General features: G+C 41.0%; 1 protein-coding gene across 5 annotated transcripts in view; it reads left to right on the top strand.

Moving 5' to 3' along the window:
- Positions 1-27: 27 nt before the first annotated feature.
- The window catches only part of LYRM4 (LYR motif containing 4), a 100751-nt gene continuing 74821 nt past the window's right edge, over positions 28-25957 (top strand). For all 5 annotated transcript variants that reach the window (XR_012830846.1, XR_012830847.1, XM_075705401.1 and 2 more), the window contains exon 1: positions 28-141. Coding sequence is in view for 3 of the 5 variants with exons in the window: in XM_075705401.1 (XP_075561516.1) it covers positions 56-141 (86 nt within the window). In the remaining 2 variants the exon portion in view is untranslated. The remainder of the gene's footprint in view (positions 142-25957) is intronic.

Genomic DNA, 25957 nt, shown 5'->3' on the forward strand with positions numbered 1-25957 from the left:
GCTGCGGGCGGGGAAAGGGGCCTCGCCGCGGCAGCATCCGCCTGGTGTCGGCAACATGGCAGCGTCCAGCCGGGCCCAGGTGCTGCGGTTGTACCGGGCCCTGCTGCGGGAGAGCCAGCGCTTCAGCGGCTACAACTACAGGTGCGCTCCCGGCCCGGGCGGGGACGGGCAGCGGCCCTGGTCCCGCTTCTCCCCGCGAAGGCGTGGGGGTAACGGGGGCCGGGGGGGGGATTTGGGGCTGGGCAGGGGGTCGCCTGAGGGGTTCGTTTTTGGCGGGCGCAGGGCAGCTGTGACCTCCGGGGAGTGGGCGGCCGCCCAAGCCGAGCCGTGCCCTGCGGGCGGGAGCGGGAGGGGGCCCGGCAGCGGCGGCGGCCTGGGCCGCGCCCGGCTCGGGGTGCAGGGGAGGGTCAGCCCCCGGTCCCTGTGCTCCTCCCTGTGCCCGGCCGCGGGCTGCCTCAAAAGCAGCAGTTTATGGGCCCTCCCTGTTGTAGGAGGGAGGGGACAGGGGTTGTCGCAGCCTGGAAAAGCTCGCGTCTGGTCTGGATGCTGCCCTTCTCCTGGCAAGGGAGAGCCAGGGCCGGCTTGCAGCCCTGGTTGTGCCGGAGGAGGCTGGCTTCCCTGCCAAACCCCGGCACCATGTTCAGTGCCCAAGCGCGGGGCGCTGGGTGCGACGAGGGAGCAGGGTTCACTCGGCCCGCCGCGCAGGATGCCACGCTGCGTGGCTGGTTGCCTTCTCTGGCTGTGGGTGAAAGACACGAACTGTTTTTTTGCAAAGGGTATTCCTGCCTGTGTGCTACAGGCATAGGCCTGGTCTCTGTTAGATATCTGCTACGTTCACAGGGGGTGCTCCCCACCAGCACTGGCAAAATTTTATTACCTACTGGTAGTTTATTCACTTTACCGCTCAGTTGGACTATAGGCAGAGACATGTGAGCTACCTTAGCTGTGAATCATCTCCAGCCTGGCAAGAATTGGGAACAGAAGTCTTTGAACTTGCATAACCATGGTGAGCTCTGCACTCTTCAACACATAAGTATTCCCCAAATCTCATGTGTGAGGGAGGGCCCTGAGAATCGTAGACTCATAGACTCGTTTAGGTTGGAAAAGGCCTTTAAGATCATCGAGTCCAACCGTTAACCTAGCACTGCCAAGTCCAACACTAAACCACATCCCTAAGCACCACATTTACATGCCTTTTAAATACCTGGGAGGAGGGATGGGGACTCAACCACTTCCCTGGGCAGCCTGTTCCAATACTTGACAACCCTTTTGGAGAATAATTTTTTCCTAATGCTGTGGGGCTGAAACTGAGCCAGAGCTAGTAGACCTTCATTGCTAACACCACACAGCAGTGTGTGTATGCATCATGTTCCCCTCCTCCTTCTTTGCTTCCCCCTGCTCTTCACTGTCCTTAGTATCCCAGCTTGCTGTTATTCTGGCTAACAAAGAGAGGATTGTTTGTAATGAGGATGGCTTGAGGCCCGTGAGACGTGCAGTTGGTGAACAGTTGAATGTAGCTCCCATCTGGGCCACGGCATGTTTTCAGCAATGGGTCTGTTCTGGGGCGTGATCACTGAGGAAGCTGAGTCCACAGGAGTGGGAGGAAGCAAGCCAGCACCACCTCACAGTGATTGCACCGGTAATTGGTGGCACCAGCCGCACAGACCACATGCGGACCCCCCTCTGCCCAGCTCTCTGCTGATGGAGCACAGGGGACCTGGGAAATTGTTGTCATCTCTTCTCTATAAACCATACCCAGAGCCCAGCCCCCCTCCCCAGGTCCCCCAGAAATGAAGTATGTACTTGGGGATCTTGGCTGTATGGGCTTTTGTCATGCAGCTCAAAGGGAAGGCTAGCTATCCCACAACAATAGGTGCACCAATGAGTCTTCTGCTTAACACAATGTAAAACTTTTCATTCTGTTTCATTTAGTGTTTTTATACTAGCAGATTTTAAAGGATAGAAATCATAAGATATGTGTTTACCTTGGATATCTGATTTTTTTACACAATATCACGGTGCAAGTTTTCCCTTTCCTTAAGGGAAAGATCTCAGTTTTTGATGGGCCTGTCCTTAAATACTATAAAATCAGCAACTATATAAAATCTTGCAGTGCATACATGTGTGTGATCACTAAAAGCAATAGCAGTTTCCAGCAAGAAATGGTCAGCAGCTATGATATGTAGAGATCTGGGAGGACCACAACAACACTTCTGCCTTGGTGTTTATGCCACACCCATAGCTAAAACGGACACCCCACTGGCTTCCTCCATGCCAAGATAAGCAGTCCTGCCTTGTCCCCAGGGCTGCTGTAATGTGATATGGTAATACCCTGGAGTAAACCTAATGACTTTGTAAAGAACCAGCTTGTAGCAAAACAGAAAGTATTAATCTTACTGATTCATGATTTCAGTTAGAGAATTTCAGAATATTTTATTATTGCAAACAGTGCATATTTGTAAGTGTGCATTTGGAGTATGATCAGCTGGTTATTGTCTCCTTGATTGCTGTGTTTTTTCTCTTAAATGTGTACATATAGATTGTGATGGAAAATTCATTATTTTTGTTTTGTGACTTTCCTAGTAAATATATTCTATGTGTCATCTGGTAGTACCAAATTTTCTTCTACCACCCAAAAGGACTTTTAGTGCCCTAAGTGTGAAGAATAATGCTCATGACTTAAAGTAACTGAGGTCACCACTGACGGCCTTCAGAATAACAACATACAGGAGCCTCTCCAGAGTCCTGCAGTAAATGTTATGGAGTGTTTGGAGGCCCAGATGTGTAGGCCAGGTTTTAGCAGCAGGGAGAGAGAATTTAGTAGACTGTAAGTAATTTCATGTCTGCCCTTCTGCCCTATTACCCATGCAGACGGTCTGAGGAAGGAAGAGTGATTTGTACTGGAGGAAAATCAATATGCAAAGAAGGAAGATGTTAGGTTTTGAGTCAAAAAGGTGGTTCCTAATGAGTGTACTGTTTTCTTCTGCTTGGTTGACAAAAAGTAGATCCTCTGACGGTTTATAACGTGTCAGATTACAGTCTCAACTAAATTGATTTAAGGGATAATTTCTAAATAGAATTTAATTTGTGATCTAAATAATGGCTTTATGTTGTGTCTCTTTTTTGGTACAGAAAACAAAAGAATTTATAAACTTGTGAAAACTGTTAAAACACATCTGGCTACAAATGAGGATAATCTGAACTGTAAAGTTTCTTGTTTGTTTAACATGAGTGAAGCTCAGTGGTCAAAACACACAGGAATCTAGTAGAAGAGGTTTTTCTCTAGAATGGTAGTGTGGGACTGGAGAAGGTCTCCCCAAGAGATTTTGACGTCTCCATTTTTTAAGGTTTTCGTGACAGGTTTAGCTGAACAGCACCATGGCTGACCTGACCTTGTTGTGGGTAGGCCTACTTCAAATGGGAGGTTGGCTTGGATAAGCTCCAGATTCTAGCTAACCAACGTTACTATGATTTTCAGGTCCCCAGCCTTCCTTGGCCTATAAAGATACTAACACTGGCTAGTAAGTTCTGGAAAACATCTTATGACATGCTTCCAGCTGGTCTCCTTTCTGAATCTTTAATTTCTTGTAGTTATGAGCAATGTCAGGAGCTTTAAGTCTCTCTGTTAGAATTTTTTCTGCATGTAATTTCTTTATGTTTTTTTAAGGTATTTCTTGATTTATTGTATATTTATTTCAGGTATCTGTTATGTTCTCTGTTAACTGGTGGATGTTGTGTTTTTGTTTATAGATATATTTCTTCTTGTCTGTGTAAATCCCATTTTAATGGAATTTGATTTTTCTATTAGAATGCGCAATATGATTTGATTAATTAATAAAACTACCCAGAATATAGAAGAATCAGGGAAGTAAATTTGTCAAAACAGGTTTTGCATTGGAAACAAGTTAGAGTGCATTCAGTTTCATCTGAGACATGTCTTTCAAGATTTTAAAACTAGTAAATCTGATTTTTGCAAATCTCTGCTAACCTAAGAACAAAACTGAGCAAAATAAGTTATAGTGTTTTTTCAGTGCCACTTGCTTTTCCTGCTTTGAACGTAGTTCTTGATCTGATTTCAGGGAGTCATCGAACACAGAACTGTAGAACAGCCCGGGTTGGAAGGGACCTCCAAAGATCATCTGGTCCAACCTTTTGTGGGAAAGGGAACCTATGTGAGATTATCTAGCACCCTGTCCAGTTGCATCTTAAACCTCCAGTGATTGGGACTCAACCATATCCCTGGGGAGGTTGTTCCAGTGATTAATTGTTCTCACTGTAAATGTCTTTCTTATGTCCAGGTGAAATCTATCCCAGTGCAACTTGTACCCATTGCCCCTTGTCCCCTCCACGTGGCTCCTTGTGAAGAGAGAGCCTCCGTCCTCTTTGTAGCTGCCCTTTAAGTACTGGAAAGCTGTGATGAGATCCCCCCTGAGCCTCCTCTTCTCCAGGCAGAAGAGACCTAACTCCTTCAGTCTTTCCTCGCAGGGCAGGTGCAGGTTCTCCAGCCCTTTGATCATCTTTGTGGCCCTCCTTTGGACCTCTCCAGTCTGTCCACATCTTTCTTGAATTGTGGGGTCCAGAACTGGTCACAGTACTCCAGGTGCAGCCTGACGAGTGCTGAGTGGAGTGGGATGATCACGCCTCTGCTAGTAAGGCCCCTGCGGATGCAGCCCAGGGTCCGATTTGCCTTCGTTGCTGCAGTGGCTCACTGCTGACTCATGTTCAGCTTGTTGTCCACCAGGACCCCCTGGTCTCTTTTGGCAAGGCTGCTCCCCTGCCACACAGATCCTAGCCTGCGCTGGGCTCTTCGTTTATGTCCTCCCAGGTGCAGGACCTTGTACTTGGCTTTGTTAAACTTCATACAGATTTTGATTTAGTCTTTCTCTGAAAGATTCTATCAACATGTAGAAAATCTTCATTTTAAGAATCTTAAGGTGCTTATGATAAATGTGGCGCTTTTGTTTTGAGGGGAAGTTTAGGAAGTAAAAATTCAGGGATTCCACTATACAGGGCAGAGCATGTTCTTAAGGTGCATTTAGTCTTTTGGCATCAAAGCTGTTCTGAAAAAAAGTTTGTGATTCCTGTGGTTTTGCACTAAGCTTATTATCTGAATCTAATGTAAAAGTTTGGTGAGACAAAGTTTTAACATTAGAACTTGTGTTTCTACAATTTGAGGTCTTCTGCATGCATGGAATCAGAGTAAACAACAATGATAATCTAAACTAAAATAAAATGCTTACTTATTTTTTTCTTCATGTCAATGAGTTGCTACTCCCATAAGTCCAGATGGGCCTGAAAAAAAAAAAAATCTCTTGTTTATAGTCACTGTCATGAAATTTGGCACGGATGGCCAGGTATTCTATATGTGTAGAGGTGGTAACTCTTACTGATATACATAAAAAATAAGCTGATCTGTGTTTGAGAAAATATTTCAGCCAATGGTAACTGCTGTGTATGCAAGATTTAGTCTGTTTTTTGCAAATAGGAAAATGGAAAAAGGAACTATGTTGGATGCCAGCTGCTGTTACGTAAAGATTGACTGTAACTCCTGATTAAACACAAAAATAAACAAAGAGCCACGTTCAAATTCCTTGAACATTTGGACAAGGGGTCTGGTTTAGCAGTGCACCATTTCTCATTGTTTCTATTGCTGTTCCACTAGCGTCAGTCTTTTCCATTTTGAGACTTCTTGCTGACTGCTACCCAACTTAAAGTCTTGCTCAAATACTGAGTGTGCTGATCAACTTTTTAGGCTAAGGTGAAGAACTGGGACATAGCAGTGTATTGGCATACACTTTGTTATTTTAATTTTTCTGCATGCTTAATGGCAAGGTTCTTAGATACTATGCTCTGGAGAAAGATGTGAAACTGCTATAGGATACTCTTTGAACATAAATTTAACACAGGATATTAAAAAAAAGATACTAAATGTGTTCATCCTCTCATTCCCCAGATGGAATTCCAATTCTTTATTATTTAAGAAGCAACATGAAAAATCATTTCATGTCTATTAAATCCTACCTCAGCTTTCTGCCTTCTTTGTTTTTCTCTATCTTCCAGGTGTTTATGTTTTTCTTACAAGCTCATTTTATTGCTGTCTGTAGTGTCAGAGTGGTTTGAGAGTTGTTAGTTGTTTGAGAACAAGTGCAACCTTTTTTTCCTTCTCCTTGGCAGCTGGGCACAGATGCTGCATCTAGCCCCTTAATACCTTGTGTCACTTGGAATGAAATGGACTTTTGGTGGAGCATGAATGCATAATCAGTATATTGTGGTTGTTCATTGATTCCATTCTTACCTATAGGACCTGGAAGCTTTCTCACATGTTGCAACTTAATTCAATATATAGGACCTTTGTGGGTCTTCTTGCAGTGTACCTGATGTAGAAACTTGCATGAGTGGTTATATGAGGTAAAATCATTGTCATGATGAAATTCCACGTTGTCCATTTAATAAACTAACTTTTCTCACGTTGCTTTGCATGTCGGTCTAGCCTATAGTCCATTCCTTTGGGAAAGAGGGCTGCTAAGAGCTCATCAAGTAGGTTGACTTGGCAGGCTGCAAGGGCTTTCTGGTCATGGGCTATGGGCTGAGGAGTTTATGCTCTTGGATTTCAGCAAAGGCTTCTTCTGGCCATGCCAAATGAGCCCCGCTGCTCAGGAAGGTGCCTTCTCCTACTGCCGTAACAATAGGGAAGAGGACATCCAGGAGTAAGTTGTTACTGCCATAGCAGTTCAGGCTGTCCGCTTCTGCATGGCACCTGTCTCAATGGTTTCTTGAACTGGGGAAGGAGGAGGCTATAGGAATAGTCAGATACGCATGGGCACCAGTTCAGAGCATTCACAAGAGCGGCTGCAATTTTGCACAAGTATAGGTTGAGTTGACTTGTACTTGCATAATGACCTGTTCTTCAGAGAGGCATAAAGCTTTTAACATTCTGCTAACAACACTTTCAACAACATAATTAACACCAAATAAATTTTTTTAAAAATACGCTTTTTCAAAAAGAGTTTCTTTCTCTTCTTCCTAACATACCTTATTTGTTCACTTTAATTGAAAAATCTTACTTTGCTTTTAGTCCCTGGTATAGAATCTGGTCACAGGTTCTTTTTGCACTTTTATCACTCAGGTAATTTAACAACCAAGTTAAAATTTACATGTGACAGTTACTGAAGCTGAATAAGCCTTTCTCTCACTTGTTCTCCTAATGAAGTTTGTGATTGACAAGATCTGCCAGCAGATTGTCAGCTCTTGGTATCATGTTTCTCTGTTATGGAGGAAAAAAAGACTAAATGATGATCTTAAAAAAAAAAAAATCCAAAACAATAATGAGAAAACAGATACATGCCACGTTATAGAAAGTACTGTGTTCTGTCTGAAGTGGTAGTTTGTAGCTGAGATAAGAAATGCAGGAAAAAATCAAATTGCCAGTTCTTTCCAGCAGAGCTGTCTGACTTCTTTGTAGGAGTAAGGTGACTGAACTGCAGCTTTACAATATCTGTTTTTGCCTTGGCTGTGCAAGGGAAGTGGATACCTTATTTTTCCTTCTCTCTATGTAATTGCTGTCTGTGTTCTGAGTGATAATAAACTTTAAGAATTTTTGAGTTAATTTCCCACGTGATGAGTACGTGGCTATCTCTGTAATCTACTTGAAAGTATAGAAAAGTCAGGGCTGCAAACAGCTGTGGTATTCCTGAGGATGGGGTGCAGGGTGGCTTCCATCCTACGCTGTTGCAGATGCTTGTTTTGGCCTGGCAGCTGCATGACCCAAAATCATGGGCAAATGGGCGCTGCATGTTTGCGTATCAGTTTTGTAGAGCATTCACACAGATTTGTGGTTGGCCTTATTAGTATCTTTCTTTGGATAGTTAAATTTTGGGCATTATTTCAGTGACCACATACCATGCAGATACTTTGCTATTATGTTATTTTAGGGTCTTTTATGTATATTGCCTTATTCTATCAGAATCATGTACGCTTGAATAAAGATGTCGGTATTTTAAGAGCTCTAGATGGTGCTCAATCCGCTGGTTAGGATGGGAACTGTGAAAAGGACTGAGATGATTATGCTCTGTAGTAAAACATGGAAATGCATGCAATTTTGGGGAAAATCAAGAGGCATAAGAACACGATTTTGGATTGTCAGACTTTGGGTCTGACAATATTGAAGTATTTCCATTTGGCTTCAGTATTCTATATATAAAATATTTTGGAAAGACAACTAAAGCATTCTGTTCCAAAAATGTCAAAACATAACCATTAGATACCATCAGAACACATTTCTCTGAAAAGAAATTTTAAACCAAATGGAAACAATTTTGCCAAATGTTTTGATTTTTTGATAGTAACATTTCCCAACTGAAAATCATTCCATTGAAGTTCTGTTGATCATGTTCATTAGGAGTTGCTTTCTTGGATTTAAAGGTACAATGGTGATTGTCATTTTCCAAATACATTCACTTTACCCTTGTAAAATTATGCTCTTCCTAAACAAGAAAGGATATATACACATTGGTTTTGATGTCATTTTCTTGACTTCCTTGGTTTTGGCAGAGGAGAGTTTTGACTAGTAATAACTTGGAGGGAGAGTTTGGAGCACATACATGGCATACAGAGTTCTGGAAAAATTGAAATTTTATAGTTGGAAGACAAATGAGTAGGGGCTTCCTCAGAAGACTGATTAATGGACTTTGTTATTTTAGTAAAGACACCCAAGTTGAGTACATCTGATGTGGTTGTTATCCAAGACATTATTTGCGTTCTTTGTATAGCACAATAGAACAAGGACGTTTTTCTTTTTACATAAGATTTAATTACCAGTAGAATTTGTTTGAGAACTAATGAGAGTAATAGAAAAATTACTGCCTCTGGCAGTGATTCATGCCAATAGACATATGCATATGATTTCTAGTAAATGAAAAAAGCTTTGTAATGTAGTAATAGTTTTTAAGTATTGAAATGATGTCCTAGCTCACCTCCTCCTTTCCTTACTCTTGGATGTGGCTTTAACATTTAGTTCCTCATTGTATCCATCTATATGCTGCCCATGATGAAAAGATGCTGACCTCATAACATTGAGATTTATTCAAGACACAGTAGACACAGGCTATTATTTCAAGAATTCTTTAGAAGATCAGCATTCTGGATTTTAAAAAAATCAAAGTAACTCTTGCAAAAAAAAGAAACTGCAGTTGATCAGGTGATGTTTAGAGCCACTTGCTGCAGCAATGGATAGCAAGGATGCTGTCTGAACTACCTTTTTGATAAAGCTCTTCCCATGTTTTTTTGGGTTTGCTGACCAAGAAGGTACAGTCCTAGATTGTACATGGTTGTCTGCTTTTCCAAGAAAAATGGACATGAAAAGAAAACTTTCTTGATTGTTTTCTTGCCTGTGTGAATTCTTGGGCCAGCTGTTCCATGACTGTTTTGCACATAATTTGGTACAGAGGATGTCCTCAGTGAGGAATATTTTGGGGGATTCTTCCTGATATTATAGTTCTTTCTCAAGAATGAAGATGCCACAAATCATTCAGACAATATTCTGGCTAGGATGGCATTATGGAAAATGGCCTTTTTCCCTTACTTTTTTTCTACTTTTTATTCTATTCAGTTCTATTCTATTTCTTTTCACCTGATCTCTGTATAAAATTCTAATGTTTTTCTCAGGACGCAACGCACAACTGAACATTTAATATGATAATAGTGAAAGAATTCGGTTGTCCTCAGATGTTGTCTTCCTTATCAGAATGTGTATGAAATAAAATCTTTAAATTATTCTTCAGGAAAATTTGAAGGTCCTGTGCTGTGAATAGCTAAATGCCAGGCTTGGCTGGTGTTCGGAGACTCATAATACTTAGGACTAGACTTTTCTTCAGCATCACGTTTGTTACAAAATCTTGGGAAAAGCTGCTGCTTAGATATATTTTTCTAACTTTTAAAATAAATAGCAATTGTTTAAATCACATTTAAGTCTTCTAAAGAAAAGAAGCCTATGCACAAAGTAAATACTATGTATGTGTCTATGCATGTATGAATGTACTGGTATCAAGAGGTCAGGAATTCACTTCTGCTCCATCCCAGTAATCCCTTTTCAAAAATCCCTGTTTAAAGCAAGCTGTGAAACCATTTTGGAAGCTAGAGGAAGTGTGATAGGTGTGTTAGTCTTATTACAAATAAATCTCTGTTGAATTGCAGTGCTTTTTTTTTTTCTTGAACTCGATAGCATTTAGATCAAAAGATGTTTAATTTAAATTTAGAAAATGCTGATTTATAAGTTGACATAATTAACTGTACTTTTTTTAGATACTTTGCAAGAAACTAGTATTTAAATAAATACAGCTCCATGAACATTTTACATCAAGTCAGCATGAGATTCAAAGTGTCTTGTGGGATTCTGAATATGACAGCAGTCAGATTCTCCACAGACTTCATCGCCAGGCCTTGACAGTCCTTCTGAGTCCATTTGTCTGGCATATCCTGGTCTGGAACCATTAAAGACCTGTTTCTAAATCATTAGCTTGTATAAAAATAAGATTGTCTTATTTTAGCTGCCAGAGGAAGTATGTGTTTAAAAAAAAAAAATGGAAATCTTTCCCTGAAACTATAATAAGTTCTAATATATTGGCAATAATCACTAATCCATTATGGTATTGAAGCTTATGTAATTGAACTTAGTTCTGTGTTCACTTAGTTTAAGTGTCTATGAGAATAAGTTATTATATCCTGTGAGGTGAGTCTTTACAGACTTGTCTCCATCTCTCTCTTGCACAGTATATGATTTCTGTTAACTAGTATTTGTTTGCAGGATACATGGTGGTTTTGTTTGGTAGTATCTATTTACTGGCATTATTTGTTTCTCCAGCAAACATACAGATTATCACAACACTCAGTTGCAGTCACAGGCAGATGTAAACATCTGTTCATCGTTTGCATAAGCGGGAAAAATGTGGACCCAGGTTGCCTTGGTGTTGGAGAAAATCAGTTTATCTTGTGGATAGCCACTGTTGATGGTTACACGTTCAGTGAATGTTAAACACTTCTCTGCAGCCTGTGTTAGAATAGCCATGAAAGAGTTAAATGTAGCAAGGGGGGCGGTCAGAAGCTATCATTTACTTCCACTGTTAATCACAGTTAAGAACAGGGGAACTGCCAGTGGAAGGGGCTAGGTACAAGCCATCACATTTCGTGAAGTTTTGGATTGAATCACTAATGGAATTCTTTGTGAGACAATAATTCATTCATCAAAATGTGCCTCCTCTTGTAATCAAAGTTTTTATTTATTTAAATAACATCAGACTGCTTCCTTCTCAGGAAAATGTTTTAAACTCAATACAGCTCAGATGAAGTGCTTAAGACATAGTACAAGCCACAGTATGTCCTAGAAGCTTATAGCTTGAACTATGTTCTAGATGTCAAATAGAAGCGTGTTGTGTTGCCTTGAAACAAACCTGCTACTAAGTTCCAGAAAACATGTTTGACTCATCTAGAATATCACAGCATCTTTCTGGTCCAATAAATTAGCAAATAGGTTTTCAAATTAATGGTCTTCATATGTAAACTAGTTTTGAAGGGAGGCACATTTATTGATTAAGTAGTTTTATCACTGCCCAAAGTAAATTAGATGTCTCACTCATAATGGTTTTTCCCTGACCTGCCTAATTTACAATATGAAAATAAATGTTCAAGTGTTTTGTTTACAAAACAATAAGAAATGTATTTCATGTAGACGTCTAAATAGGTTTCCTGATTTCCAGAGCTATTGAGCACATTTTTTACGAAACTTGTTAATTTATTATTTTCAGTTTGTAACTTATACCAAAAATTGCTGCCTATTATATGCGGATTTTGAATGTGAAGATGAATATTTATCAAACTGGTGATGGCACCCTCATAATCACCCCCAAGAGCAATGGGAACATAGAATCATAGAATGCTTTGGGTTGGAAGGGACCTTTAGAGGTCATCTGGCCCAACCCCGCTGCAGTGAGCAGGGATGTCTTTAACTAGATCAGGTTGCTCAGAGCCCCATCCAACATGACCTTGAATGTTGCCAGGGATGGGGCCTCCACTACCTCTCTGGGCAACCTGTTCCAGTGCTTGACCACCCTCATTGTAAAAAATTTCTTCCTTATGTCCAGTCTAAATCTTCCCTCCTTTAGTTTAAAACCATTACTCCTTGTCCTGTCACAACAGGTCTTGCTTAAAAAGATTGTCCCCATCCTTCCTATAGGCCCCCTTTAAGTACTGAAAGGCCGCAATTAGGTCTCCTCGCAGCCTTCTCTTCTCCAGGCTGAAAAACCCCAACTCTCTCAGCCTGGCCTCGTAGGAGAGGTGCTCCAGCCCTCGGATCATTTTGGTGGCCCTCCTCTGGACCCACTCCAACAGGTCCATGTCCTTCTTGTGCTGAGGGCTCCAGAGCTGGACGCAGCACTCCAGGTGAGGTCTCACCAGAGCAGAGTAGAGGGGCAGAATCACCTCCCTTGACCTGCTGGCCACGCTTCTTTTGATGCAGCCCAGGATTTGGTTGGCTTTCTGGGCTGCGAGCGCACATTGCCAGCTCATGTCCAGCTTTTCATCCACCAGTACCCCCAAGTCCTTCTCTGCAGGGCTGCTCTCAATCCCTTCATCCCCCAGCCTGTATTGATATTGGGGGTTGCCCCATCCCAGGTGCAGGACCTTGCACTTGGCCTTGTTGAACCTCATGAGGTTCACACAGGCCCACCTCTCCAGCTTGTCCAGGTCCCTTTGGATGACATCTCATGCTTCTGCCGTGTCAACCGCACCACTCAGCTTGGTGTTGTCTGCAAACTTGCTAAGGGTGCGCTCAATCCCACTATGTCATTGATGAAGATGTTAAACAGCACTGGTCCCAGTACGAACCCCTGAGGGACCCCACTTGTCACCGGTCTCCATTTGGACATCAAGCTGTTGACCACTACCCTCTGGATGTGCCCATCCAGCCAATTCCTTATCCACCAAACAGTCCACCCATCAAATCCATATCTCCCCAATTTAGAGAGAAGGATGTTGGGGGGGACTGTGTCGAACGCTTTACAGAAGTCCAAATAGATGACATCCATTGCTTTTCCCTTGTCCACTGATGCAGTCACTCCTTCATAGAAAGCCACTAGGTTGGTCAGGCAGGACTTGCCCTTGGTGAATCCATGCTGGCTGTCTCGAATCACCTCCCTGTCTTCCATGTGCTTGAGCATAGCTTCTAGGAGGATCTGTTCCATGATCTTCCCAGGCACAGAGGTGAGGCTGAGAGGTCGGTAGTTCCCAGGGTCCTCCTTTCTTCCCTTTTTAAAAATCAGCACAACATTCCCTTTCTTCCAGTCAGCAGGGACTTCACCTGACTGCCATGACTTTTCAAGTATCATGGAGAGTGGCTTGGCAACTACATCAGGACTCTGGGATGCATCTCATCAGGTCCCACAGACTTGTGTACATTGAGGTTCTTCAGGTGGTCTTGAACCTGGTCTTCCTTTACAGTGGGAGGGGCCTTCCACCCCTGGTTCCCATCTTGCGGTCCATCAACTTGGGAGGGTGAGGAGAGAGGTTGCCAGTGAAGACTGAGGCAAAAATGTTGTTGAATGCCGCAGCCTTCCCCTCGTCTGTTGATACTAGGTCACCGTTCTTGTTTATCAGGTGGGGTACGCTTTCTTTAACCTTCCCTTTCTGGTTGACATACCTGTAGAAGCCCTTGTTATTCTTTACATCCCTTGCCAAATTCAGCTCCAGCTGCGCCTTGGCCTTCCTGATGCCATTCCTACACAACTGGGCAGCATCCCTGTACTCTTCAGGATACCTGTCCCTGCTTCCTAGTTTGACCAGCATGTCTCGACTCGGCCATGCTGGTCTCTTCCCTTCCTAACACCTGGGGACTGAGAGCTCTTGCACTCTATGGAAGGTGTCCTTGAAGATCTGCTGTAGGATGAATATAGTCCTACCAGCTACAGTGATGCAGTGTTGGGCAAGTAAGTATGCTATACTTATGCAGAACTCTCTGTTCTGTCAACTAGTGGCAGTACTTACTGACCTATATGGATTTTGAGGCTTGATTGTGTGGGTTTATTTCCTAACTATTTGTTGGAATCCTTGAAGGAGAAATTCTCTATCAGTGCAAGTTATTGGTACCATTAGCTGGGGACCTGGTGCTTCTGCAACCTCTGTGGGTAATTTGTTCGAAGATTGGAAACCTTTTCTGCTACACTGGGGAATGGAAGGTCATGTCGTGTGTCAAAGGGAAGGTAATCTGCCCTGGTCATAAATTGTTATACTGAAAACTTTGTTATAAATAGACCGCTCTTCATACCTCTTTTCCTCTCCTAATATCTCATGCAGTAACTTTAGTCAATACTTGAGTTACTGAGTTTTAAGCCAGATGTTAATTCCACATTTAGAGTAATTGTTATCTGAGAAGAACTTCTCCTTACAGCCATGTGTTTATTGGAGGGAAAAGAGTTGGTATTTGCTGTATGGTGTTTTTCCTTACTCGTAGATAAAGGACAAAAAAATGCTACCGTCACTCATGTGAGTGACTATTTTCTTGTGACTTTTAATTAGCTATTAGCTAGTGGGGTTTTTTGTAACACATTTTTGTCTTGAAATGCAGAACCTTTTGTGATATAAAAATGTACCAGTCTGAACTTTACTCTTGTTCAATAGAGTATATAGAGAGTTATATATTGTAGAAATAGAATAACGTGATTTTTTTTTTTCCTTCATAGTGTAAGCCTCTAAGATTGAGTATTAAGAGGTTGACTGGAAAACTCTTCAAAAATTACTGACCTTCCCCTTAGCTTTATCTTCACCTTTAAATTTTAACATCTGAACCTAACATACTTAGGCTTGACTAGATTAAAAGACGATACTTTGTCAATGTTTCTCTTCTTGGAGAAAGAAAATTGATGTCTGTCTCTGTTTTCTTGAATATTTCTGATCTCCCTTTCTGTTACAGTGGTTAGATTAAACTGCTTCAGTGCCCAGAAGATCTGTCAGCAGATTTATTGAATGAATTCTGTTCTCTGGACTAGCAGAGCTTAAGTTTTAAGTTTAATCTCATTTTTCTGTCTGATACTAAATTATATCTTGTCTGGTCAGATCAAAGCATTGCATTGTATGCTGGGATCTATAGTTTAGAGAGTAAGAGTGTATGCACCACAATTTTAGAGGTGGAGGCCATACATAGCCCAAAAGAAACATTGTGGCTGGTAGATGCTCTTAGCTTCATAATTGGCAGATAGGTCATCCATCCACATTGTTTCTTAGAGTAACTGTAGGAAAAATAATAGGAAAATGGGTGTAACCCTTTTTTTATTTCTTTTATGTGAAGTAGCTTTCAAGAATATTGTATTACTTCACTTAGGATTTAGTATTACTTTGATGCATATGTTGCTTCTGGACTCCAGGAAGATATGTAGGACATATAGGTCCTGAGAAGCTGAATTTATTTTGCTGGAGCTAGCGGAGGTCTTGGGTATGTCTTAGCTGATCATCATTATCCTCCAAAGATCAAGAGCTGTGGGCATATTGTTCCATAACTAGCGTGCAAAGGGTCTGGCTCTTTTCAATGCTTGTTTGTGCTGACAGCACCTGGGAGGTGCAAGGAGTAGAGTGGCCTACAGTGCGGAAAGGTGTGGTGGATAGTTCTGGCGCATTATGCCTGGTGCACAGAGATGCTATGTAATTTATGTGGATGAAGATCAGCTGTGCCTACCTCAAAACCTCAAATCTCCCTCTGACATGATCTGTGAGTGAACCAGTCACTCAGCTTTCCAAGCAGAATATTCTTTTCCCTTCAAACGTTGCCTCTGTTCACCCATGGTTCCTTCTGCTCTTTTATCGTGGAAGAAGCTGCATCTGATTTCCTGTGGGGATGAAGTGACACCCAGAGTTTGTACCCATTGGGTTTCTGGGTTACTGTTCCACTCTTAGCTGGGGTTTTCAACGCCCATTTCTTTTGTGCTAGTGTTATCATCTATAAAGCTTGTGAAGACTTCCATATCCTGTTACTAATTAAATAGAAAAAACACAGATCTAGTTCACTTAACTTTCTGTGCCTTAGGTAGCATTCATAGTGTACGAAACAACCTGCATTTATTCTTTTCTGAGCCTCTGGTAACACAATCGCAGCAGTCTGTATCTGAGCTTCCTGAAACATTTCATGTATTGTCCAAAGGCACTATATTTACAATCCCAAACATCTAAAAATAATATTCAGTACTCTGTTGTATGCACAAAGTAGGACAGTGGTTTTGTGTTATGCATTCCAAATTGATTTTTTTTTTTAGGCTCTAGATTTGACTAATAAGCTTTGCATACATTAGAATTTTCTATGCTGCTAAGTATTACATTGTAATTTCAAATATCCATCATTGTTGTCAAAACTGATGTTGCAGATTTGCTAAACTAAACATACAGCGCTTTGCTATAAATGAGGGAAGGGCATTGAGCCATATAGTGATGGGAGGTCCAGTGGGGGAAGTTTGTCACTACTGACTGAGTTATAAGAAACAAAGATTTTTTTTTCTTTAATAAGCTCTTCAGCTGTTAGAAACAGATGAGAGGATAAAGTTTGGAGAACAACTCCAATATTCCAAGCCCTGTAACTTCTAGTGTGTTGTCTATAAGCAGACAGAACAGGTGACCAGTTACTTCATATGGATTGTTTCATAAATTATATTTATGGTTTATTGTTGTCTTTGTCATGAGATGACTGGATCCAATGTAATTTCTTTTACTAGATTCATTTTGGACCTATGATGCTTAAATTCTTCTTTTTCAAAACGTGCAGGTTAACTCGAGTAAAAATCAAGAGGCAAAATTTATTACTAGAATCCAAGCATTGCCTTTGCAAAGTAAAACTTTTTTAGGAGTCTGTTCTGTATGCTCAAAATTACTAGCCTGTCAAAGTGGCCAACAAAGCTTCACTTCAGATAACCTTCATAGAACCATTTCTTAAAATCTTTTGAAAGCCAAAATGTCTCAGTTATTCTAAAACTGTATGCTGTCAACATATTTCTGGTACTCGATCCCTTTTCTATTCTAAGGAATTGGCATTTGTATAATTTCCATATTAAAAGGTACTCTAACTAGATATTTACTAAATCTAAAGCTTTAGCTTCAGAAATAACGCTGTGCTTCAGAAATGTCCTGTCAAAATTTCATCATCATCCAGACCAACCACACTGCAGTCCAAGAAGTTAGAATATCCCAAGGCTTTATGCCTTGTTGCTCAGTTAAAGAAAAAGTAAGCACTATTGCTTCATCAAAGACAAATCATTTTACACTGACAAGTGGGAAATACTTGCATCCAGCAAGGCTGCTTAGCACCCAGTAGTTTTCTAAATGAACAGTTACAGTCACGAAGAGGCACAATATGGTTAGCCCTCTTCAGAGTACCCAAGTCACAAGCTAAACTAAGTCTCTTAGAATGGAAGGTAACCACTAGCCAGGCTGAAGAGAGAAATTTTGGCCGCAGCATTGGACTAAAACTCTAATATTTCCAGAAAAGTATAATGGAATTTGTAATGGCAATTCACAGCAGGCCAGGCCTTTTTTAAGAACTGTTCAGAAACAGCGGCACAGCAAATGGAACGGTATGTATCTGCCTCAAAAGGAAGAAGAGAGAAATCAGCCTTGTCAGGATTTGAACTTGTGGTTTCAAGGCATTCCCCACCTGGTAATTGGACTGCTGAGCTACCTGAGTGTCCTGGTGAGCAGTTGGCAGGGTCTTGGCAGTGAAAGCTTAGCAGAGAGCTATTTGTCATTTCAGGCCATCAGGACACTTTTCATCTGTGGCAAATTCTGTTTCTAGTCCCTGCAGCACATCCTTGCCCGGTGCCTCGTTAACTGAACAACTTGTTCGATTGGGTCCTTCTCTGGTAACCATCTTTTTTAACCTCTTCTGCAATATAACGTTGCAGTTGCAACTCCCCTTAAGATTAAAAGAATGCTTTCATTTGGCCATCTTTCCTTTTTTCTTCTAACCCTGACCTTTTGAAAAGCACTCCGTTCTGCAGAGATTCTTTACACGGAATTAAGCCAATAACTATTTTTATTTTTAGAAGTATAGCAACAAAAATGTGTGTTTCAAAGAACTGCAAAAATAATCATAGTTAACCATGAATAGCACTGATAGTATTCTGGGACCATGAAGAAGAAGGTGTTTGGGAACTGAAGGTAAATCATGCCTGACCAACATGGTTGCCTGGATTTGTGAACAAGGGGAGAGCAGTGGATGTCATTTACCTCTGCTTTAGGGAGGCTTTCAACACTGACTCCCACAACATTTTTGTATCCAAGTCAGGGTGTTATAGTCTGGATGGGTGGACAACCATGTGCTGGATGGGTGGGGCTTAAAGGATGGTAGTTAATGGGTCTTCAGGTGTTGATCCTAGGACTCGTCCTGTTTCACATCATTATCAATGACCCAGAGGAAGTAACAGTGCTTCCTTATTAAGTTTGCGGATGATACCGAATTGGGGAGCCAATGTGCTCAAGGGCAGGGCTACCGTCCAGAGGGACCTCAGAAGCCTGAAGGAAAAGGCCAACAGCAATCTTAGAAAATTCGGTAAGGACAAGTGCCATGTCCTACACCTGGGAAGGAGATGCCCCAGCCACCGAACAGGCTGGGGAGTGACTGGCCAGGGAGCAGCTCTGCCAAAAAGGGGCTAGGGATCCCAGCAGACAGACAGCTGTGTGCCCTGGCAGTAAGGAAGGCCAAGAGCATCCTGAGATGTATCAACAGTTGCTCAGCCAGCAGACTGAGGGGAGTGATTAATCCCCCTCTACTCAGTGCTTGTTAGACCACATCTGGAATACTGCGTCCAGTCTTGCCCCAACCCCACATACAGGAAAGACACGAACAACCTGAAGCAAGCTCAGCAGAAACCACAAGCTGTGAGAAAAGGCTTGAGGGAGCTGGGCTGGTTTAGCCTGGAGAAGAAACAACATTGAGAGAACCTAATAGCAGCCAGTACCTCAATGAGGTGTCTGGCAGGAGAACAAGAGACAGCAGATGTAAAGTGAGGGAAGAGAGGTTTTCAGACTGGCTTTAAGGAAGCCTTTTCCCCACAAGGACAGCCAAGCGATTGATTGTTTCCCAGAGAGGTGGTCCAGTCACCATCCTGGTTTTCAAGACCTGACTGGACAAAGCCACGAGTAGCCTGGTCTGATCCCATTGCTGACCCTCCTTTCAGCTGGAGGTGGGACTAGAGACCTCCCGAGCTGCTTTCTAACGTGAATGTTTCTGTGATCCCGTTGATTAGGTGGTCATCCCTGTTCTTTGAAATGGGTACAGGCACAAACTGATGAAAGGATACAGTCAGAAAAAAACATCCTCCTTTCCTAAAAACAGCCACAAGTGTCTGTCTCTATACATAAATGTAGGGAGGCATTTTCAGTTTTTAGATTGATAAAAGAAAATTAAAGGAAACCCTTTTGAAATAGGCACGCATATTAGAAGCTTTTTCTCATTTACGGCAACTTGCAAGAAGAAGGTTGAAGTTTTTAGTAGAAGTTTTGAGATATGGGACACAAAGTAGCAAGATTTGCTTTAGAAATGAGTTACAAATCCTTGTATCTGATCATACAGCATGTATCATATGTGCTGTGTCACAGTCACCAGCTCTCGAGTGTGTTTTCTAATGTTTGTCAATTTTTATTTGTCTCCTCTGTTCTTTTGGGGTAACCCTCTCTCATAAAGTATCTCTAGTGCTGTTCTCTTCTGGACATGTTTCTTGGCAATTCCACTGGAGCTCATATTTTGTATGTTAGCAGGGAAACCAAGTAGTGGCTTGTAGGTTTCATTCTGTAGGCTTTTTGTGAAGACTGTCTAGGGACTGATTAGAAAATTCAAGGAAATAATACTGGGTTAACTAACAGTCTAATTTTCATGTTTCTTTAGTCTTCTCTCCTCCCTTCCCAGCTTCCAGCCACCATCCCCACTCCCCCAAGCAAATCCTGGTTCCAGGAACAGGCTTTGCTTTGATTTTAGAAAACAGGCAGGTGTCGTTGTTGTTGCGCTGTAACTTGAAGTGGCAGTGCTGAAAACATGTCTAGGGATGGAGTTTGAGGAACACCTTGCTGATAAAACATTGCATCCACACCCTTCTGTTGGTCCTGTGTTTGATTAGACGTCACTCCTACTTCCCTGTGAAGTCCTTACCTTTCAGTCTTAAACACGCATATGTTGTCAAATGTTTCTTTTTTAGTATTAAATGGTAATTTCATGCAGCTTTTGCCTCACCTTTATTGGTGTCTTTTAATGAGACCTTTATAGGTCTCATTAAAAAGAAGAAAAAAAAAAAGGAAAAAAGAATGTAAATACATACATATATATGGAAATATGTATGTGTACACATATTTAGATATAAATAATCATTCCCTCTGAAGTAATTCTGTACCTAGAGACATCCTCGCTAATGCTAATAAAAGATTAAGGTAAGCTAAAATTATTTTTCTGCAGATTTTTTTTATTATAAAAACTTTCCATTTTTAAATTATATGTAATTCTGAAAATTCAGTTAGGCAAATCTCATCCGGTGTGCATTTTGCTAGTAATAATGGGAAATTCTGAAAACTCATGCTGTTGCTACCTTAAGTTCATAGATGTTAATTGGAAGGGAGAATTGGTAAGAAAATATAGTCAGTGAAAGGAAACAATGACCTTTTATAAAAAGAATCCCTCACGATATTACTTTATTGTAAATCAGTATCACTTTTGCACATCGTGTCCTTAAGTAAAAGCATCATATACTTCATTTCAGAATTATTAATCACAGTGGGCTTCCTAGAGGTTGGCTACTGATTGCTTGAACTTAAGCTAATAAGGAAAAGTGCATTTTACTTTATACCTTGTTTGAAAGTCTTGAATATTCTAACCTGCTAGCCTCTTCTTTTGTAATCTGTCTTGCTTGCACAGGTTGCGTACCAGAATCCTCCATTTCTATCTTTGCATATGTGCTCAATGACTTACAATTTGTAATAGCCGTTATGTTTTGCAGTATCTTGCCTATAACTGTAATGTGATCAATTAATACATTATATTTATTCACAGCCGCAAAGACATGATGTCAACATGTCTGTAAAGCTGTCTTGGAAAGATGACTTAAACCTTTAGTGTGTTGTGATACTGGTAAATGCAAAGAGGTTCTGAGAAACACATTGCTTGGCCAGGTTTCTTTTGAAGGCATAGTAGTGTGTACTTAAAAGCAAGTATGTCTGCATGGTGTTTCAGCTTCTTTTCTTACGCTCTAGTTCAGCAGAGCACAAAGATACGAGAGTGAAGACCTGAAAAGGAAATGGATTTTTTTTTTTTACTTTCTGATCAGGCATGATATAAGTAAACATTTTGAATTAAAAATATCTAAATCCCCCAAGCAGCTATTATTTTCTGGAGTGCCTCTGTTGCAATTTCATTTTTCCTTAACCCAGCAGGCAGCTAAACGCCACACAGCCATTCGCTTACTACCCCCCCGCCAGTGGGATGGGGGAAAGAATCGGGAAAAAAGGTAAAACTCCTGGGTTGAGATAAAGACAATTTAGTAGGACAGAAAAGGAAGGGAAAATAACAGTAATGATAAAATAATATGCAAAATAAGTGATGCACAATGCAATTGCTCACCACCTGCTGACCGATGCCCAGCCAGTTCCCAAGGAGTGGCCCTACCCTCCAGCCAACCTCCCCTGGTTTTTTTGTTCAGCATGACATCGTATGGTATGGAATAGCCCTTTGGCCAGTTTGGGTCAGCTGTCCTGGCTGTGTTCCCTCCCAGCTTCTTGTGCACCTGGCAGAGCATGAGAAGCTGAAAAAGTCCTTGACTAATGTAAACACTACTTAGCTACAGCTAAAACATCAGTGTGTTAGCAGAATTATTTTCATCCTAAATCCAAAACACAGCACTATGTCAGCTACTAGGAAGAAAATTAACTCTATCCCAGCCGAAACCAGGACAAGCCGTTGTTTCAGAGTTAGCTTCTTGTAGGCTTCATTTTTATGAGGATACATATTAGGTTTTCAGTTGTGCTTCTGGGAAGGAAAAAGATAAACTCTTTGAAGGTAGAGGTGAATGACTGAGTATTAGGAAAAAGACTGTTTTCTAACTGTAACTTTGTGATTTATACTATTATTTGGGGGCATTGCTGTCTATTAACGTTATCAGGTAGTGCCCATTTCCTATGAGACTGTGGTAATGTTTTGACCGTGGCGTTGTTCTTGCATTAACCCCCAACCACTCTTTCTGTTTTCTACTAATGTGCATCTGTTACCTTGTGTAGCCATCCACCTGCAGTGGCTTTGGTCTGAAGCCATTGCACTGAGTCTATTACCCATTGCGTACATACTTTGGATTTAATTGGGAGTTAATTGTGTGACAGATGCACGTTAAGTAGGGGTCACAAAAAGTGTTTTGAGTGTGCATATGTAAGAGCGCTGAGTGAATATATTCAACTGCACACTCTCGCTTGTGTCCTGCTGTCACTAGCTCACTAGAAGGGCTTTGCAGAAGATAAAATCAAAGGTGTTCTCTCTTAAAATTTCAGTCCGCTTGGATGACAAAAAGAAAAGAAAATGCCTTGTTGCATTTTTCAGTATCTGTTTCCAAAAATGGTGAGAAAAATAGTAGATTGTGAAATGCAGTTTGAGTTTTCATTTGCAATGATGTTTCTTAATGAACACTGTTGCATTCCTAGGACCTTTCCCAAAGGTCTGTAGGAGATGTTTGAGTGTACTGTATGCAGAATTGCTTTCCCATTCTGTTTCTCTGGAGAGCTTGCTTGGTACCTTCTCGCTGAAGACTCCCCTTTGTTTATGCGACTTGCTCAGCCTCTCTGAGTGGGATCTATCACAAAGTGTATCCATCTAAATCAGTACTGCTGTATTCCCTCCTCCTCAGCGCTAATGATCATCCAGTCCCATGCAGATCCGATGGAGCTCGCTAATCCAGAAAAAAACCCAAAACAACAACAAAAAGAATTTAACTCTTTTAGTAGGTTGACCTTCCGTCAGGTTACCAAGTTGGACTGGCTCACCTCAGGACCAAATATCAGGCTAGCTGTGCTGACCTGATGGAGGCAGAGGGAGGGTTTGTGCCTACCAGGGAGGGTGGCAAAATTGCAGCAGTTTCCCTTCACTCACACTGGCTTAAACTTATTGCAATGCTGCATGCCCTCAGTTCCTTTGTGCCAGCTTGGGTAAACAATCATCTATAAGGTACAGCAACCATTTTACTTGCTGGTACGCTTTTCATCTGTCACTCTGTCTTCCGACAGTGCTTCTTTTAGGTTAATGCTGTAAAGTTTTGTGAAGATAACCATATATGCTCTGCCACTGGCATTTTGAGCTGTGCCTTCAAATGGTACATGATTGGTTTTGGTGTTTATGCTTATTGAACTGAAAATAGACACCATTAGAGTAGCTGATCAGCTGACCGGTCTGTTCATCAAACAGAAGATCTTTGGAGTAGTGCTCTTTAAAAAAAACAACAGATATATGTCTGAATGAACAAGTTCTTTTCATAACGTGTACTTTTACTACATGTTGCTGCACACGTTACTGTACTTTCAAAAGAGCTCGGTTGTTCATGGACTTGCAGCAATATAGCAGCCCTAATGTTAGTACTAGCTTTTAGTACATACTCAGTTCAGAAACTCTTGAAGTGTAAAGAGTATTGAGGTTTGGAATTGCCACTGCTTACAACTGTTGTTGCATATAAAAAGCTGTTGTTTAAAAAAACAAACAAACAAAAAAACCAAACTGTCCATTTTTTTATATCCTGACTTAACACTTTTTACATAATTTTGAAAGAATTTGAGTGTTGGCAAAATGTTCCTCTGGCACCTCTCAATGGGGAAGAAAGGATGTTTTATAGTCATTATAGTATTGGGTTTGAGCTTTGAGTTCAGCTCATCCTTATTTTAAGTGATATATTGGATCTCAGTGTAGCCTTAGTGAAGAGTAGTACCAGGATATAGAGCTAGTCTTTGAAGTGTGTTTAGAGGAATACTGGAGATGTTTTGATTTAGCTGTACAATTAAGATTTTGTTAAAGCCTATGTAAAATAACTTCATTTGGGAATTAGCATTCATAAAGGTTTAAAGAAATAGTAAAAGGAAAAAACTGTGCGACTTTCTGACTATAGATAAAAACTGGTCTGATGTTTTCTAAGTACATACCTTTTCTTTCTCAACAACTGTTGGGTGTAATGAGAGGAAGAAAGAGAAAGTGGAACAATTAATGCACCATATGTACAAAACAAAAAAAACAGTCTGTAGGTGTTATACTGAACAAGAATTTGGTTTAGTCTCATCTATCTTTTTTTATGTAGATAGCATTTACTCATTTGTATTGCATTTTGAAAGACTTGTACCCAGTAATGAATACTTGCTGTTCATTGCTGTTGTTTTTTCTTTTAAGCTAAAAATATATATGTATTAGGTCTTTGTATCTTTTGGAAACCCTTCCTTTCTTGCGGAAAGTATTATATGTTTCTGCACAGTTTAACCCTATATATGTATATGGGTGATTTGAAATCCATCCATTATCAAGCAACAAAATTACACTACATCTTAATGATTTGGGGTTGTTTCTTTTCTAGAAGAAATAAGCAGCTTCCCCTTCAAATCTTGCTAGGACAGCAGCTGCAGATGAGAATGAGCTTCCATATTTAATACATTCTATTAACTTCACACATACAAATGCACACTCGCTCACTCACGCACCCCAGTGTCACATTATAGGTGAACAGGCCCTAATTAAAAGCACGCACCATCTGCCGGTGTGCGGCAGCAGGGTGGCACTCCATAACCATCCTGATTCCTGAGATTGAAATGTATTATTTATGAGCTTAAAGAGAAAATATGCTGCTTGGCTGGAGGAGGCTGCATTAGGAGCTGGATAGCACCATCTAACGGTACAGAGTGCCTCTGGCTATTCATCTTTCCTGTTCTTCCTCTCCCCTCCTCAGTCTCCTCCCCCAATATTTTTATTTTTCAACATTGTCTTTGGAGTTTTTTTATGATTGTCTTTCAGACAATTTTGTGTCTCGTGTTTCACTTTTATACAAGATTGAAAACAGTTGTTGAAATATTACACTATTTGTGGTGTTTGCAGCAGCCTTTTTTTTTCCTTCCAGCACCACAGATAGGGTTTTACTTTCTGCAGTAAAAATGATACTGATGTGATGTGGTGGTAGAGAAGTGGGACATTATCAAGATAGCTGAGCAGGATCAGTTTACTGCCATTTCTCCTTCCCCTCCCAAGCATGCATATAGTGAAAGTATCTACTGCTCAACTTGAAAATTTTATTTTAATATTGAAATTGGCCCTATTTTTTATTGAGCAGTACACTACAGACTGCATGAAGGTTCTTTACTTGGTTGAAAAGAAAGGGGAGAGATTCAGAGATAGCTGCAGCTTTGGACCTTCCTCTCTGAAAGCAGAGATTATAACCTCTTCCTAGTTGCAGAGATTGTGTCCCATTATTGCTTCTTAGTAGGGAAATGGATGAGGAGGTGTTGGACTGAGGGGTGAAAGATACTTTGTCAGGAGACGAAAGGGGTGACAGGGAAGGAGCCCTTTTTGTTATGGTTGGTCTATCAGTCTACCTTTGTTGACTGCTAGATTACAAAGTCAGAACTAGTAAGAATGCATAATGTATTTAATGGTTAGCTCAATGACCTTTAGTGTATGAAGAATAGGAATAGTCACACTGATTCAAAATAATTTGGGGGATGATTTTTTGGTTCTTAGGCTTTTTGTTATGTTCTTGAGCTTTGCAGTACCCGTGCCGCACATCCAACAGTATGTTTGCAGCAATAACAGGCAGTTAGGACTGGACTGATGTGAAATGTGAAATTTTTCTACAATAACTTCCAGTAAAAACACTTTTTTTTTTAATTAAAGAATCTGGCCACTGTTTCAACTCAGGCAAGACAAGATGCTGAATAAAAAGATATA

The sequence above is a fragment of the Pelecanus crispus genome, chromosome 2 (assembly GCF_030463565.1).
Source record: "Pelecanus crispus isolate bPelCri1 chromosome 2, bPelCri1.pri, whole genome shotgun sequence".
Classification (NCBI taxonomy): domain Eukaryota; kingdom Metazoa; phylum Chordata; class Aves; order Pelecaniformes; family Pelecanidae; genus Pelecanus; species Pelecanus crispus.